General features: G+C 39.9%; 1 protein-coding gene across 1 annotated transcript in view; it reads left to right on the forward strand.

Annotated features, from left to right (window-relative positions):
• The window catches only part of LOC140236667 (uncharacterized), an 89395-nt gene that overhangs the window by 29619 nt on the left and 42342 nt on the right, over window positions 1–17434 (forward strand). Inside the window, exons 8-18 of the mRNA XM_072316591.1 lie at window positions 871–975; window positions 3188–3424; window positions 4392–4548; window positions 5037–5155; window positions 5859–6119; window positions 6581–6733; window positions 7167–7391; window positions 7579–7741; window positions 8839–8966; window positions 9768–10028; window positions 10691–10783. Coding sequence (XP_072172692.1) covers window positions 871–975; window positions 3188–3424; window positions 4392–4548; window positions 5037–5155; window positions 5859–6119; window positions 6581–6733; window positions 7167–7391; window positions 7579–7741; window positions 8839–8966; window positions 9768–10028; window positions 10691–10783 — 1902 coding nt within the window. The remainder of the gene's footprint in view (window positions 1–870; window positions 976–3187; window positions 3425–4391; window positions 4549–5036; window positions 5156–5858; window positions 6120–6580; window positions 6734–7166; window positions 7392–7578; window positions 7742–8838; window positions 8967–9767; window positions 10029–10690; window positions 10784–17434) is intronic.

Raw genomic sequence — 17434 nt, forward strand, 5'->3', positions numbered from 1 at the left:
CTGTGCCGTGGCTAGTGCTTGGCTTTCGAAATGTTCCATGTAAATGTTGGCAATGATCGGTGAGAGGGGGGAGCCCATGGCTGCGCCTTGTTGCTGTTTGTAGTGTGTGTCCCTCCATCGGAAGGAGGTAAGAGATTTGTGACAAGCAAAATGATCAACGAAAAATCATCAAACAAACAAACAGAAAAGAAACAAAACTTCTGTAGTGAATGACTTTGCCCTGACAAAGTCAAACAAACAAACAAACAGAAAAGAAACAAAACTTCTGTAGTGAATGACTTTGCCCTGACAAAGTCTGACTTTGTGTTAAGAGAAGTATAATTCAGTGAGAACTTTTAATGGGCTCTATAGGTTGATAAGAAAAAAGAACCCAAAAGAATCCATAAAACTTACAACGCAATGTCACATACTAACCACATGATTAGTGATCCATTGGATTTTGGGTTCGGCAGCGTCGTAACAAAACATTAATTCTGTTGTCACGTAGACATTGGTAGAGGAAGAATTAACGTCTAGTAATATCGTTTGAATGGTGTCTTTTTTCAATGTCTCCAGCAATATTGTGGGACGCAAATGAACTAAATTTTCTGTTTCCTACGACATGTATCCAAAAGTGTACTTCGCTATGTTAATTTGTTGATATCTCGGCTCTGTAAAATTACAAGAGGTTCATTACACGTCATGCATGACTAGACAATCACACGTATGACAAAAATATTTCTTGCCTTAAATTCAACTTTACGTGCTGCTTACCACCGTAACTACGATATCTGCTTCAGGATCCTTTGACATATGACAATTTCTTTTTTTTTAAACAGAAGCAATACTGCAAAGTGATGACTGAGTCCTGTTTCATTCGTTTTATGGCAGATGTATGTGCTGATAGGTGTGTGAATGGCGGGACGTGTCTTCGTACTACTCAAGGAGCGACGTGTCTCTGTCCCGATGACTACGAGGGAACAACTTGTGAAATTCGTAAGAATACAGCAGTTTTTTGTTTTACATGTTTTTGATGTCAATCGATTTTCATATTTCTCAGGAAAATGTCCTTCACCTGAATGTACAAGTGTCTCAATATGAAAATGAACATGATTTTCTGTTCACAGTATTGTACTGGACTATAATCTTGCAAAGTAGGAGGAATATGATGGGGCCTAAAATGATAAAAGTATGCTCCTCAGTCGTTGGTTCAAGAATAAAATTACGTACATACTGAAAAACTATAGACTTGATAGACAAGGCAAATAGCTTTATATATAGCACATGTGACTTTTCTTGAATTTACTTCTTTCAAAAAACAAATAAACAAGTTTTTAAGGGGAAATAGCGGAACCCCTTTCCTTTCTACTTCACGCCTGTCCGATTGGGCATTTTGGATGGGGTTTCGATGCCATGAATACTAACGTCCTCCTATTTTGTCCGTCGTAGCCGTCCACAACGTCTTTCCGCGGACCCCCTTTCTCTCTTGTTTGTTTGTTTATTCATTTCCATCTGAGAAGATGGCTGGATAGCCCATATTCAGCTATGCTAAGCTGGTCTTCCATGTGGTCCAGTTGGATGCGACGTGAGACCACTTCACCGGGTTACACACCCTGCTCTTTGCGATGAATAAATGAACAAATGAAGCGGGATCTTTTAATGCATGAGTTGTGACTCCCTCACACACGGGACCTCCATTTTATGTCCTATCTGAGGGACATCGTGTTTTGCCTCTTGCTGGAGGGGACGGTACGCTTACACACAACGTTGATCAGTCCAGACTCGGGTTCGAACCTGGGTCCCTAGGATCGTGAGGCAGACGCGCTACCGACTGAGCCAACTCACTCCGCTTCGTTTTGAGAACATCTTGTATTTAAGGTCTTCCTTTCCTCCTCCCGCACATCCATTTCCAAGCTTTGCTGGTGTGTATGAGTGATGTTCGTTATTCCGAGGGTTTCTTATTCCCTTATTTCGTCAATCCGAACATAAAATTCCGTAAAAACGTAAATTTTTTGTTATTCCGAAAATTAAATGGGGTTCGTTAATCCGAATATTTGTGGCTTTATAACGATGATTCATTATTGCGAGGATTCCTAAGTCAAAAATGACATGCTGTTCGTTAACCTGAAAATGGGCAAAAATGCGTACTATCGAATCTTCGGAATGACAAACCTTTTCTTATTTTCGTATTAACATTCTCGGACTAACGAGCATTAGGAATAATGAACCATCGGAATAGCGAACTACAACTGCGTACATCCTCTTCATGTTTTCTTTCTACATGTCCAGCCCTCCCAACCGTGCCTGCTTTAGCTTTTATATTTCCAAGTCAACACTATCAGTAATCCAATCACATTAATTAGTGTCGTGTGGCACCTTAAGATCTGGAAATGCATGTGCGAAATCTTTTTTTTTTTCAATCAGTCACGGTTGTTTTCTCTTCGTAATTCGGCCGACTTCGTGAATACATTGGGTGATTTGAAGTTCGGTACCAGTGCTAGTGCTAGCCCCCCAAATAACAGCCTTAAATCGACCTCCAACACCGACGGTGAGATTAACGAGGCGATACCAATCAAAATTATCGATCACCAGCACTAGGTGTTGGAATCACAGCACCGCGAGCTCCGCGGGAAATGCGCGACGAAAAAAGTGATGGCGCATAGTTAAAGTCAAATATAAAAAGATGTAGCAAAAACTGCTTGGTTTTAGACACGTAACGAGGAAGACTGATTAACACTATATGCCACAAATTTCACCCCTTCTTCAAAACACAATTAACCTAATTTTGCTTTTAGGCTCAGATTTATAAAGCCATGTCAAGAGTGTTAGTGTACGTTATGTGGGCGACCACTGCATTTGCATAGACTTTGCACGTAACATGCATCTATTATGGACGTGAATATGAGTCTCGCACGGCAACGCTAACACCAGCACCGAACTTGAAATGACGAAAATAATAATCCCTAGGGGCTAGTGTTTGTCAATGGGGAAAAAGCACGTAAATCGCTAACACAAACGGCGGAGCTCGGTTCAGCAGACGACATTCAACACCGAACCCAGCACCAGCAACCGGAAATACGTCATAATTTTGAGGTCAACTCCCAACACCGACGTGATTTCAAGTTCGGTTTTATCGCCGGCGCTAGTGCCGAGACTGCACTAGCACTAGCACTGAACTTGAAATCATTCATTGTACATTCTTCTACAGACGCACGCCACCCACCAAGGATATTTGTTTGTGACGAGGACAGGGGACTGATATACGAAGGGAGTCTCGACTCGCTCCTCTTCAATCCGATACCTCTTTCAACTAATGTCAGCCGCCCTATTGATGTCGGGTACAGTGCGGACAAAGACGTCATTTTCTGGATCGACGCTACCTTCCAGACCGTAAACCGAGCGTTCAAAAATGGCTCCGGTACAACCGTTCTTCTAACGGGACGAGGTAAGTTTAAACATGTAGTACACACTTTTTTTGTTGTTGCTGATGAATGGAAATTTGCTCCATAAGCTGTCTACATGAGACATGCACTATGGAAAGGTGGATAAGACTCCTTACTTTCACTCGGAGTACGAATCCACCCAACTGCCAAAATCCTTACGCGAGATGTTTTAAAACGCTATGCATATATGTCCATTTCAAACCAGTTGAATAAACGGGCAGCTGCACGGCAACGTTAGGGTACAGGGGCCGCGGAAGCGGGGGGCTGGGGGGCTGCAGCCCCCCCCCCCCCCCCACACACACACACACACAAACACACACACTTTTGGTTCCTAAAAAAAAAAAAAAAAAAATCGAAAAAAAATCGAAAACAAATCACAACACTCATTTCAATTCCCAAAGATTCCGCCCTTAGAATCTTCCCGTCTAAGCGGGGGGGGGGGGGGGGGGGGGGGGGGGGGGTCTTGACCTTGCGTTCCGCGGCCCCTGGGGTAATAACAACAGGGCCCTGCGATAGAGCAGTTGCAACACTGAAGAGGCTACCCTGGATAAAGAAGACCTATAATCATTGTTATCATCATTATAACTTAGTGACTGAATGCTCATTGTGCTCTTAGTGAGAATACTCATTCAGCTTCACGTATAAATCTTTCTTTTTGTCCTCTGCCACCTTTCTTCCTTTTATCTCAATACCGTCGTCTGCCGTAGTTCTTGCAATAGTTGTTTTTCATCTTCAAATATAAATACACTACAGAGAATGAAATTGACAATTTAGAAAATTGCTTTTCGATGGTAATGTGGCAGTATTAGATGAATTAATTGAAAACAATGATCTCTAATCGATCTCATTTTTAGGCCTTTCCTGCATTAATACTTCAATTCTTTTATCATTGAGTGAGTTACGGTAATTTTGATCTTAGATAAACCTAGGAATATACACGAGCTTCTGTTCTTTTGATATTTGAACCAGAATACAGGGGACTAATCGTGACTGCTACGCCTCCATTTATAGTGGTAATAGCCTCGGATGGATTTGTTGGACGGCTTGACTCGTCATCTGGCGCACTATCACAATTTGTCTACCAGACTAGCAACCTGCAAGACATCATAGAATACCAATATTTCGGGTAGGTACGCTCCCTATGACAACGATGAGTATGAGCAGGTACTATAATCGATGAAAGTTCATACTGTGTGATTGTCGGTAACAGGATCGTAACGTCAACATACTTTCCAAGAGTATCAAACATAGCACCAAGACAGTTATGGATCAATACTGTACTCTTTATGTTCTCCTTAAGCATTTGAGTATTCAATGTAATTCGTTCCGATACTTGTTTTTCTATCTTTATGCATTTATCTCAATTGAGCAAGAAAGAATGAAAGACTCAATAAATAGCTATCCATGTCGAAGTTGATTGCAAGGACGATATGGCATTACAAGGATAATGAAAATGAGATCGTGAAGATTTTTTATTTTTTTTTTTTTTGCTGTTCGGCAGTTCGGTGTGTGCAGCATTAGGTAATGTATTCGCGCTAACATCACGCCAGATCTACCTTCGAATATGAAAGTAAAGACCTACTTGTCAAAGCTGTGTGTTATTCTGATCCTCAGGCAGTTCTACTACGCTTTAAAATCTCCGGACGAGATAATAGTTTTGGATGGAAATCTGAATCGAGTGCTGGGATCAAGTTTGTCTTCTTCGATGGCCACCATGTCATTGAATCGACAAGGTTTGTAATCATTTACCCTCGTATAATAAAAACAGGTAAAGGATCCTTGAGATTCGGCCACTTATACACATACGACCATCATGACCATCGACAATTAACGGGCCACCAAACCACGAAATTTGCCCAAAAAATCGGGGAATTTAGTCAACAGATAAGTTACAGACACGTTCCTGACTTGCTGACGAAGCGCATTGCAACCGTTTTTTTTAGCTCATTAAAACCTTGTCTATTGTCTATAGACAAGGATTGGCATATAAAGTCGACAACTGTTTGACAACTTTCTATAAATGAAGACCACTATGGCAAAGATGCTGAGTGTCACAGGTTGTAAAAAAATTTTTTGTTTGTTTGCTTGTTTTTAAATCGACAAATGGTTGTCATCGGTCCGCGACCAATTGTCAACCGGTTTTGGTCGGCTGGAGGTTTTGATGCTGCATCGAAAATCTTTTGCCGAACAAGCTGATAGGTGACAGTTTTTATCTAATTTGTCATGAAAAGGCGGGGAACTTGTCCGTTAGGGGAGTCTAGCCCTTTCCTAATAGCATGACGATTTTTGGACAGCAACTGCAATGACTAGTCACGACAAGTAACCGACCGAGTTAAGACTGATCGTTGGTTATTTGATCTGATTTGATTTGATATGATTTCTTGGTTACTGATTTATTGCTGCTCACAAAGCGTACTCACGTTTTTTTTTTTCTAGGAGATGAACTTCTCATCGCCGATCGCACTACCAACGTTCTCAGTTCCTGTATTCTTTTTGGCTTTAGTTTCTCATGCGACGAGATCTTAGCCTCGAGCAACACTCACCAACTGCAGACTGTCTCCTGGTACAGGGGACTACCTGTGTGGACAGACACAGTAGGGGATGGTTTCGGATTTCTGGACGAACGTAGAGGACTTTCACCAGCAATCACAGGAAGAAATGTGTTCAGCAATCTAACGGGTTTACACATATACCCTGGTAAAAAGTAGCAAATTCCGAGACTTGAGCATTATATCTTATACTGCAGTATACTTAGAGTATATTTATATAATCTATCCTGGCGTTTGTATTTTAAATGTGTTTTTGCTTGCGTGTGTGTAAATTCTTTTATTTAAAGTCTTTATCCATTTTGTCATAAGTTTCATCCTATTTGTACGATTATGAAATGTGCATGATGAATGTTGAATGTGAGTTATCAAAACTATCACTACCAGTATATTGTTGTAAGGGCTGCAAGCACCATCAATCCCTGTTTAGGTTGTATCACCTTAGAGATGAACGTACAGAGATTATCAATTGATTATCAATTGAAATTATTGTCATATGCTCAGGGAATTTTTATTGGAATTCCTCACACAAAAACAAGAAATGAATGAGTCTGTATTGATGGCGTAACAATGTTCACTTGTTTTGTTTTTTTTTTTATTATTTGCGCACAGGTAAAGCGTACAGCCGTTCCCCAGGACAGGCATGTTTAGGGGACGAGTTTCAGTGTCATGGCCAGATCTGTCTCCCGTTGTCATGGAAATGTGATGGTGTTCAAGACTGTCCCTCAGGGGAAGACGAGGACGATTGTGACCCTGAGATTCCAGGTTTCTAGAATGACCATAGCAGTAACAGCAATTAATCTGCCGTATATCCCATCATTGCCGCACGTATTGCATCAAAGATGCATCAGATATATCTTATAACATACATTGTACGCATGACTAGTTCTTGAATGAAAGATATTGACACACATAGGCCTTACATAACTTGACTATACATCTGTAGGTGTATTCATATGTGTACATTTGCATAATCATATTCATATTGTGCATAGGCCTATCCTACAGCTATAATGACAAGTATGCGCATATGAATTGCAATTGACTTACAGTTGTCTATGGTTAACACTATAAACTACTGCTTTTGATAATTTTGTCTGTTTTTCTGTCACCAGTTCTTTCTTTTTTTATACACTACATGATCAAGAATTAATCTTGAAAAGAGAGTGTCGTTTCAGTGCATATCAATGTGATGTAGATTCGTTGCTGCTCATTGCGGACATTGGTGCCGGTGCCTTATACATGGCGAACTTTGCCAACTTGACGTTTACCGAGCTACCCTTCAATGGCCTGCAAAGGCCAGTAGCCGTTGGTTTCGATCCGGTGGAAGGTTTGGTCTACTGGTCCGACATTCGTGGAGGTACTATCAGCGCAGCGTCAATAAACGGGACCAATCAACGCATTATTGTGGATAATTTGGGAAGTAAGCTTAATTTCACAAACTTTTCATTGTTTTTCAATAGAACACTCCTACCAAATATAATGATAACCGTGACTACGAATATGAAAACATTCATGGAAATATATAGGATATATATGCTGCTCAACAATCAAAGTTGTGTGAACATCAACGTCGACACATCAACATTTCCATTCAATTCATTCTATAGCTCCAGATGGCTTGTTTGTGGACAGCGAATCTTACACATTGTTCTGGACGGATACAGCTACTGATGAGATTGGGGCTGTACACCTCAATGGTAGCGACCGAAGGATCATTGTGAACGCTACCTTGGACGAACCACGGGACATCATAGTCCTACCGCGGAGAAGGTAACAATGCAATTAATAGCAAGTCATTATGATAAAAACAGAATAGAGACCCCAAGCAGCTTATATGTTCCCATTTATCCTCTGTTGCTTCGTCAGTTTAAGCACTGGTTCCATGATATAACTACTCCAGCACAAGCCGAATTCCCATATTTACATCCTGGTCCAGAAGGACCAAGTAGATAAGACTGTTGTAACAAGATATTTGCTGCTTGAAGGATCCGCATTCGGGACGTCATGTACTCACGTCCACATCCTTGACCCCTTTGTCACTGTGCTCCGAACATGTAAAAGTCACAAATACGAAAGCAAGCATTTTAATACTGTGCCAGAGTCGACAGAGGGTATTATCCTTTCGGGTTGTCCATTCGTCCGTCCGTAATGTTGTGGATGACGTACATAACTTAAGAACCGTTAAAGGTGCTGAAATGAAACTTGGCATATGGGTATACATTGTATGGTAGTCACAGCTGCGCCCGTCATCTTGTTGGTAAACGAGCTCGAGGTAAAGGTCATGGATGATGATCAAATTCTAAAGTTTCAATATTTCCTCCGCAGTGCCTGAAGGTATTTTCTTGAAATTTTATTGGGAAAGCTTTTGCCGGTCTCTTTGATCCAGCTATTTAAATTCAGGGAGAAAGGTGACATACTTTCCCAAACCCTTCACGCTCGGAAACCTATACAGATGTCGTACGATTTTTTGTTTTTTGGTTGACAATTTCAAAATATTTTTAGATAATCATCTACGAGTGTGCTCCACGCGGATCGATGAATTGAACTTCTAACATTGCACAAGACCCCTTGTGCAAGAGGAGGATGTTTCCTCCTACACCATAGCTCGGTCTCCCTCCATGGATTTGGTATACGCTAGCGATTTGCAAATTTTCCAAGTACACCAAATTTCACCAAATAGTTGAATTTCTGTTCTAAAAATGCAAATGCTCCCTCATACGACATGTCGTACTCTCTCCCATACCCTCTCCTTCGGGGGGGGGGGGGGACCCTTCCAACATTATACAAGACGTAGTAGAAAATCGAAATAACCTACTGTAAACTAGAAAAAGTAACTACAATATAAAAATATGGAATTTCCCCCTTAGATGGTTGTATTGGACGGATTGGGGTGCGACGGCCAAAATCGAAATGTCAGATCTCTCAGGTAATGGTCAACAGACGATTGTAGAAACGGACCTCGTTTGGCCCAATGGACTAACCAGCGACACAGAAGGTAACTATTGTCGGACTCGCATATCGGACTGCTTTTGCCTTGTCTTGAAGTATCAAGAAAATAGATAAAAGTCTTATTGACATGATCCACCTGGTAGACATTTCGGAGAAGGTTTACTATTGAGAATGATTATTGCTGTATGAAGTCTGTTATTGCACTATTATTTGCATTTGAGTTGGTGACAATCACCAATCAACAAAGAATTCACCGCACTTCCGATATGGAAAATGAATTTCTGTTTCAGTTTGCAAAACGGAATCAAATTCTGATGAAACTTGACCATAACTGTCTACTTTTCTTTTCAAACCATTGTAACCACATGCATGGCACATGACGGTTTACATTGGCATCTTCGTCAAGATGAAAAGTCGGTTTTAGGACGACTACCCCCTGGTAAATGATCCCAGACCCTTCCTCTGAACCTTTGAATCTTACTCTTATCCTGATCCTGAACCTAGTCCTGACCCCAACTCCAATTCAAGCCCAACCCTCAACCTTACTCTAATCTTTACTCTTATCCTATTATTAACCGGCGTTTAACAGGATCGAGGTGATCCCCCCCCCCCCCGATTTTTCCTGATACGTTCGGGCAGGTCGTGTCTCCTTGCATTGAATCCGAAAGAGAAGTTTGTTTCCTATTAAAGAAATATCCTAGAATTTCTTAGATTTACACGGCACCAGCGAGATCTTTATGTCACCTTCTCGAGAAGACTTTCCTAATTTTCCAAATTTCTCAATTTAAAGTTGGGTTATATGAGTCTTGATTTTAGTATTTTGCGTCTCTTCCTTGTTGACGCATAGGAAACCGATTATACTGGTGCGACGCCTATCTCGACAAAATCGGAAGCTGTGATCCATTCGGACTCGATCGCAGAACCCTTTTGGATAGCAGCCATATCAGCATACACCCGTACGGACTCATATGGCATAGAGGCACTCTCATGTGGACCGACTGGGAGCTGGATGGTTTTGTGTCTATGCAACTAGACGGGCAAGACTGGCCAAACGAATTCGCCGTGATAAGGAGGTTTACAAGACCTGCTGGTTTCCATGTATTTGACGGTAAATGGGCACTTTAACTGACGTCCCCATCTCTTTAATCTCTCTTTTAAATGGAATTATGGATCTATTTACCTTTACCTTTGCTGTTTGCGTGGAATAGACTTATTCGTATGAACAGGTATGGCACCTAGCTGTTTTCATTTTACAATTTAAACTATCTAATACAAAGTCTCTCCACAATCATGACGACACGGTACTTTCGAAGTTTTACGATCAAATTTGAAAAAAAAAAATGACCCTAATCAGACTTGGACCCAGACTATCATACGATCAGTGCCGAATTTGAAATTGTACGTTTTGCTTGAATTTACACTTGAATTCCAAATTTACGTATAGCTACTGTTTTTCAACACTTACGATTTATTGTTTTAATGGGTTTATCGTCTTACCACTTAATTTGTAATTCATTACACTGATTAGTTTTCGAATCAAAACGCATGTAAGATAATCATCCATGTCAAATTATTCTGTGTTTGTCCACATGATCTTTGACGAAAGACTCTTTTTTACCATAAAGCAATCCACATACATTTCCTTGTTGTTTGGTTGACGAAAGTAAGAAGATTACGTTATGATTGAGTCCTAGCTGTTAATTTCACAAAATAACAGTGAAACATCTAAAAGCAGCAATACATTACAAATCTTAGTTTTGTATTTCACAGCGCAGTCACACCTTTGTAACAACAGCGGGATACGAGTGGGAGAACGATGTCTGTGTAACGCAGGATTCTTTGGCGACACATCGTGTGAAATAGGTAAGCCCTTTACGTCAACCGCACCGTCAACATCATGATTTCACTGGTTTGCTATTGGCTAATGGTTGATAGCCAGAACTGATAATGAATAAAGTGTGTAAGATTAGCATAAGTCTCATGGTCCAGTCACCTGACTGTTGTCATTGAATGTCGAATGCTTTAATAACAAAACAGTTCTTAGATATAAGATAAACAGGAACAGTCGTGGTCGCCATTCGAAGGAGAATAGTTATGAGAGGGCAAATAATGAGCCGGTCAGATGCGCGCTTCGTAATTACATAAACTATTTTTTTTTCCATCGGCAAAGTTCAGGGGTACATTACGGTCAAGGAGACTGCAGTAATATCTCAATGATTTTCCAAGTGAAACATGCCATCCTTAATAAGACCAAATATTGCCTAACCCCATAATGCATGAGTTGCCTTAACACTAATACAGTGAAAGGTATAGAGCTGGAAGTTACGTGGCTATCATAGGCATTGATGGAATTAAGAGTGAAATAGGGCTTTCGACAGGAATTGCCCCAACAACATCCACCTAGCTCACGCGTTAGATCTACAAACGAATATATTGTGAACATAGGCGTTTATCTGTGAAAGCATTGCACTATCCAAAGAAGAGCACAATTTCTTCCTGTCGTGGTCATAATGTTTCGACCTACGACACAGCCTTTGAAAGAAAATGCAGCGTCTACAGTTAGCACAAGGACTACCATTGTCATGATTGTTGTATTGTACTGAATTTCATTTTCCGTCAAAAAAGGTAATCAAACAAAGATATGTTAAATAAAAAAAATCAACAGAATAAACAGAAAAACAAAATAATGACGGATCTCACCTTACTGTACAATGAAAATTTGAGCCTACGCACTAAGAAAAAATGATTCATTCTTGCACCTTTTAAGGGTGCAAAGTGATGTCACACTGGTGGCTCCCTATAGGTGTTATCTTGCACCCTCAAGAAATTGGTGCAAAAGTAGCACCATGGTGCAATGGTATAATTTTTCACCCTGTGGGTGCACCTTTGCACCTCCATAGAGGTTGCAACATTGCACCCTTTATTGAGGGTGCGAAGTTCTTCCCTTGGGTGCATATTTCCACCCACACTAAGTGGTGCTAAGTTTAACCCTTTTCTTGAGGGTGCATCTTTCCACCCACACTAATTGGTGCCGAGTTGAACCTTTCTTGAGGGTGCGATCTTTCTCCCTTTAATTTTCGGCGCAACTTTGCACCCTTTCTTGCCTCTACTTTTGGTTGAACTTTACACCTTTCGTGAGGGTGCAAAGAAGCACCCAAAGTTCCAAGATTGTAGCCTCTCTTGAGGGTGCGATTTTGTGCCATATATATAGGTATAATGTTGCACCTATGTGGTGCTTATTTGATCCATGACTGCTGCAAAATTGCTTCTTTAAAGGAGCCAGTCAGTGTCACTGTCTACGCCTTTAGAGGTGCAATGTTGCCCATGCAGTAACCTCAAGTGCACCTTGAGATTACTGGGCAATATTGCGTCTCTAGAGGAACAGGCAGTGACACTGATTGGCTCCTTTAAAGAAGCAAATTTGCAGCAGTTATGGATGAAATAAGCACAACATATTTGCAACATTATACTTATATGGTATATATACTTAGCATCACATAACCGGGTATACAATTTGGTTACTTTATTACTTTAAACCTTGAATAGTGCGAACTAATGCAAGCCTGTTTGCTCAGTATATCAAACTTATGCTGTTGATGCACTCTGCATAGTAAATAGGATTGGTGTAATTTGGATCCTGTGAATCATGAAATGTGTGTGTGGAATTAAATGCACCAGTTTCTGTTTCGTTGTTCTATACAAAGAAAGTTGTTACGTTTTCCAATCCTCTGTAGGCACACAGGGATTTGCAGATCACCTTTGGCTATAACGCCATGGTCGCGTGCAAAATGAATGCAGCTATCTAACTTGTAGTTTCCGAAGAGGGGGCTACCGCGCTTATACATATTAATCGGATGATAGACCCCGTCAGAGTAAATTGCGGATATCGTATACCATTGTCAAATCCACTTTTTGTTCTGTACGCGGTTTCAATGGACTCTTATGAACCACTTAAGCATCACCAAATCATGGCGTATAAGAATAATCTTATGTTATTTCCTTGAAACTGCTGCATATGAGCGGGAACAGTTTGGCATCATACATAACTAAATACATGTATCATACAAGGTTTCAGGACACTTTGAACCGTGTCCCCTCCCCCCCAAAAAACAAACAAACAAAACAAAACAAAACAAAACAACAACTAGTGAAATGTTGTATACCCTAGGCCCATGAACGTATGATCTTTGACCTTTGAATACATTGCCCACATTTTTCAACGAATAGGCATCAGGATGCAACGTAGGTATATATATAAAATGAAAAAAGTTTTAGGAAAATACATTTAACCACTTCAGAAATAACTATGGAACAAATACCATAATATTGACACGTTCCCTTCTTCCTTAATGACGTGACAGAAAACTTTCCTCACCGAATCATTCTGTCGTTATTCAAATATACAAGTCATTGATGATTATATACAGTGTACCTAGTTCGATTAAACGTATACATGGTGTCATTGCAAAAGAATCTAATGAAAAGTATGCTTCAGAACTACATCATTGTCATTTATTCTATAACGCTAATAATAGAGTTATTTTTCCACTATATTGCCTAACAGGTTGTAGTACTCCTACGACGTTTGTTCAGCAAATAGGGCACAAAATAAAATTTTGCGAATTTTACACGCTGTTGCCAAAGTCTCTAATCTTACTTACCACAAGTGACTATTCTCAGACATGAGGTATGCTGATGCTGTATGAATTAGAAACGGAAGCTTCACAAATATTTACCATCTAACAAGGTAAAAGCGAAGTGATGTCTTGCCCACATATCGAATTTGTGATTACGCTGATTTTCAAATGTAAGCTCATTGACTTTTTGACTGTTGACGGAGTCGGAGTTCACCATTATCAACACTTGACAGCCATCTTTAGATGATCTGTGTATGAGGAGTGAATTCGGTGGTCATATAGCTCAAAAGTGTGGAAAGTTATTAAAAGAACACCACAATACTATGTCGACAGTGCTTACCAGGTGAGATACAAAGAAAGAGCACGAAATAGACCTTCACGACATTCTCAGCGGACATCGCTCTCTGGTCCCCTCCGACAACAAGCCCACCTTGGTCAGCCGTCACGTCGAGGCCTCCATCCGTCCACCTCGCCTATAGGTGCCGGAATCTGCAGCAAGCGGGTTTGGGGAGTCACTCGCTGCTGCAGATCCCGGCATCTCCCTCAATGGGTCTCTATTATATAAAATACATACATGTGTATTGTCTTACGTTCCTAACGTGCGTTTCCCTAGCAAGAACAGGGGATCCTTTCGTTCATAAACCTATAGAAAAATTTTATAAATGATACACCTTTCATCATTTTTGTGGTGAGAACAACTTAAAATGTTTGTTAATCCCCTTTCGTATGAGTCGCTTGCACCTAATTAATACTTTAAATCTGTGGTTTGAATTTATTTTGAATATTATTATGACTCCCACTTTCTGGCACTAAATTGTACTTTTTTATTTTTTGGGGCTTGAAGCCCGCAGGTATACTCATACGTTTTTGATTCCAGGATTATATCTGTATCATATTTCTCCGTTGTTTGCTGCAAATATTTTTCTGTATCAACGCCTTAGAGCTCCTTGATATAAACACTGCAAATATTTTTCTGTATATGCAAATATTTTTTTTTTGTATCAACGCCTTAGAGCTCCTTGATATAAACACTGTATATATATATTTTTTTCTTCTTCTTCTTTCTTTCGAAACAATGGTACAGTTATAGTAATTTTATCTATTTTGTAAAAAACATATCATTGTGTGTGTGCTCTATTTAAATACTGTACATTATTATTGGGTTGAACCATGATATGGATGTGTCTGTGCGTGGTTGAAGGTGTGTGTATGTGGTTGAGTGTGTGCACGTGGATGAGTTAGTGTGCGGTACACGCGCGCGTGTATTGTGTAGTTATTTGAGTTTGTCTGAAGAATATGAGGTATTCATCAATATCATATGAGCTCCCTCGTGGAGACGTAATGAGCTCCTTTATGGAGACAATATGAGCTCCCTCGTGGAAACTTTATGAGCTCCTTTGTGGAGACAATATGAGCTCCCTCGTGGAGACGATATGAGCTCCCTCGAGGAGACTTGGTATGCATTTAATATTCTTGTTTATATCTCTTTAAGATCTGCAATGTTTGTTTTATGTTGTAAGTGCTGTCTGGGGCAAATTATTTGTATAGGGCCCCATTTCTCTCTCTCTCTCTCTTCTTTCGATCTTTAAAATAACAACAACAACAAAACGAAATGGCATTGTAGAATTTGACAATGACCTACAATATTTGACCTTGAACGCTGGCACCCACAAGGTGGTAGAAGTAACTTCGTCCAATCGTACCCACTACATGCAAAGTTTCATTTGGATACCTCAAACAGTACTTTAAAGGGGAAGGCTAGTAACTGATCAGTGGGAATCAGTGGAAATGCTGGGAGATGATTGTGGCAATCCTTATGGGATTCATTTAAGAGTTCATTGTATATCTATTGTTGTGTGAAAATGATTTGCTTCAGAATGGTCTCATATTCAAGTAATGTGCAGTTTAATGCTTCCAGGTTAGCGTCCCTGGTCAGTGACGGAGCATTAATCTGCACATTACTTGAATATGAGACCGTTCTGAAGCATATCATTTTCACACAACAATAGATATACAATGAACTCTTGAATGAATCCCATAAGGATTGCCACAATCATCTCCCAGCATTTCCACTGATTCCCACTGATCAGTTACTAGCCTTCCCCTTTAAGGGGAATGAAACCCAAATGTACCCGTCGATTGGAGCAATATCATAAGAACACATAAGTGAACATGGAAAATCGTATGATCCAATGGAAGTTATGCATTTCTTAAAGTTTCAGTGTCACTTTCATGTATGGAAACTAATATGAAGAAAATATCAAGGGAATTCCATACAATCTGATTCTAAATGAAAAGTACAAATTGCCTCCACTTATTTGTCGTTGCCATAATGTTAAGGGTAATATTACCCCCCCCCTTTCTGGAAGAAGTAAATCAAGTGCTCCTTTTGTAATGCTAGAAACGTGAAACTATGCCTATTTTCTTAACATATCTTTACATGATTGTCCATGGTTTACGTCAAAGATGTAGCTTTCTCATCTCGTAATGGCGGCACTGAAACTCTAAATATATGTGTATATATAGCTCTTCAGCGGATTTTCCGATATTCCTCAATTTGTCACGATGTGTTCAACTGCTATAAAGTAATCTCCTTGCATTAACTTGTCCACTTGTACTTTTCGTTTCATTTCCCTTCGTGTTACAACGTTGCCATAATCGATTACAGACTGATGTACGAACGGAGGGACAACCTGAACAACATCATTTCCCTGGTGACAATTCCTTGTAAAAGTATACACCATGAAAACTTTAAGCTGGTAAACTATATTAAGACAATTATCGAACAATATTGTTAATGAAATGCCGTAGGTTTTTTTTTCGTGATAGTTGCCAGTTCAGATCAAGGCTTGCAATGTACATATGTACGTGTACTGCTGAACAATGCATCGAGTGTTTCTGCCTTGTCTGGAATACTCAAAGCCACAGAGCACAGAAGGCCGCAGACATTGTAGCGAAGGAAGACACGATTGTGTACAGGAATTCGGGCAGATTTCACAGCCATCCAGCCAAATAGTGATGTCACTAGTGCGCAGCATTCACAGTGAAGATTGTGGTATTTAGTCCTGCCAGGTTCTGAAAGAGATTTTGGCATGAATATATAATGACTGAATAAAATTTCGAAGGACATAGGTCGTTCACACTACGCAGTTTTGTTGATTACATAAACTGACAGGTTGCAACTATGACCATTGACCAGAAAATCATAAATTGATTGTATACTGGTATAGTTTTTGTAGAGATCTACTTCAGGTGTCGTCGACATCTTTTGCTGAGATAATGAGAAATGGTTTTGAAATGGTTGCGATATCCAAAACAGATTAATAATAATATAATGTAGGACCCACTTTTTATCACGATCGCTGCGTTTTACTTTGTTTTTGGATGCCTCATCCATTTCAAAACCAATTTTCATCAAATAATCTTTAGAATTCCGCTTAGAATGGCATACTCTGTATTATTTCATAAGTAGGTTCTTGCTATATCACAAAAAGTTAAAAGCCCGAATCCTCACCTCCACCAATACTATACCATCCCTTTAAGCTTTGATATTGTTTTCTAAACAAATCCGGTAGCATAGATTTATTTCAGCTCTTTGTCATATAAGTAAAACATAATAATGTTGCAAAGATAATATTCCTCTTATATTTCTAGTCACAAAGCAGATGGAATTCCCGTCTCCCATTAAAAAAAAAAATGCAGCACTTACTTTGTCACAGACATTCACCATGTCCTCTGCAGGCAGACGGGGATTAGGAGACAGCATGCAGACATCACTAAGTTAGAGCTGAAAAAAAAATAGATGTGGAATAGCCTGAGTAAAGTCATGTTGAAAAAAAATGTGGCGAATTTGGACTGAGATGAAAATACACACCTT

Source organism: Diadema setosum, chromosome 13 (assembly GCF_964275005.1).
Source record: "Diadema setosum chromosome 13, eeDiaSeto1, whole genome shotgun sequence".
NCBI classification, from domain to species: Eukaryota; Metazoa; Echinodermata; class Echinoidea; order Diadematoida; family Diadematidae; genus Diadema; species Diadema setosum.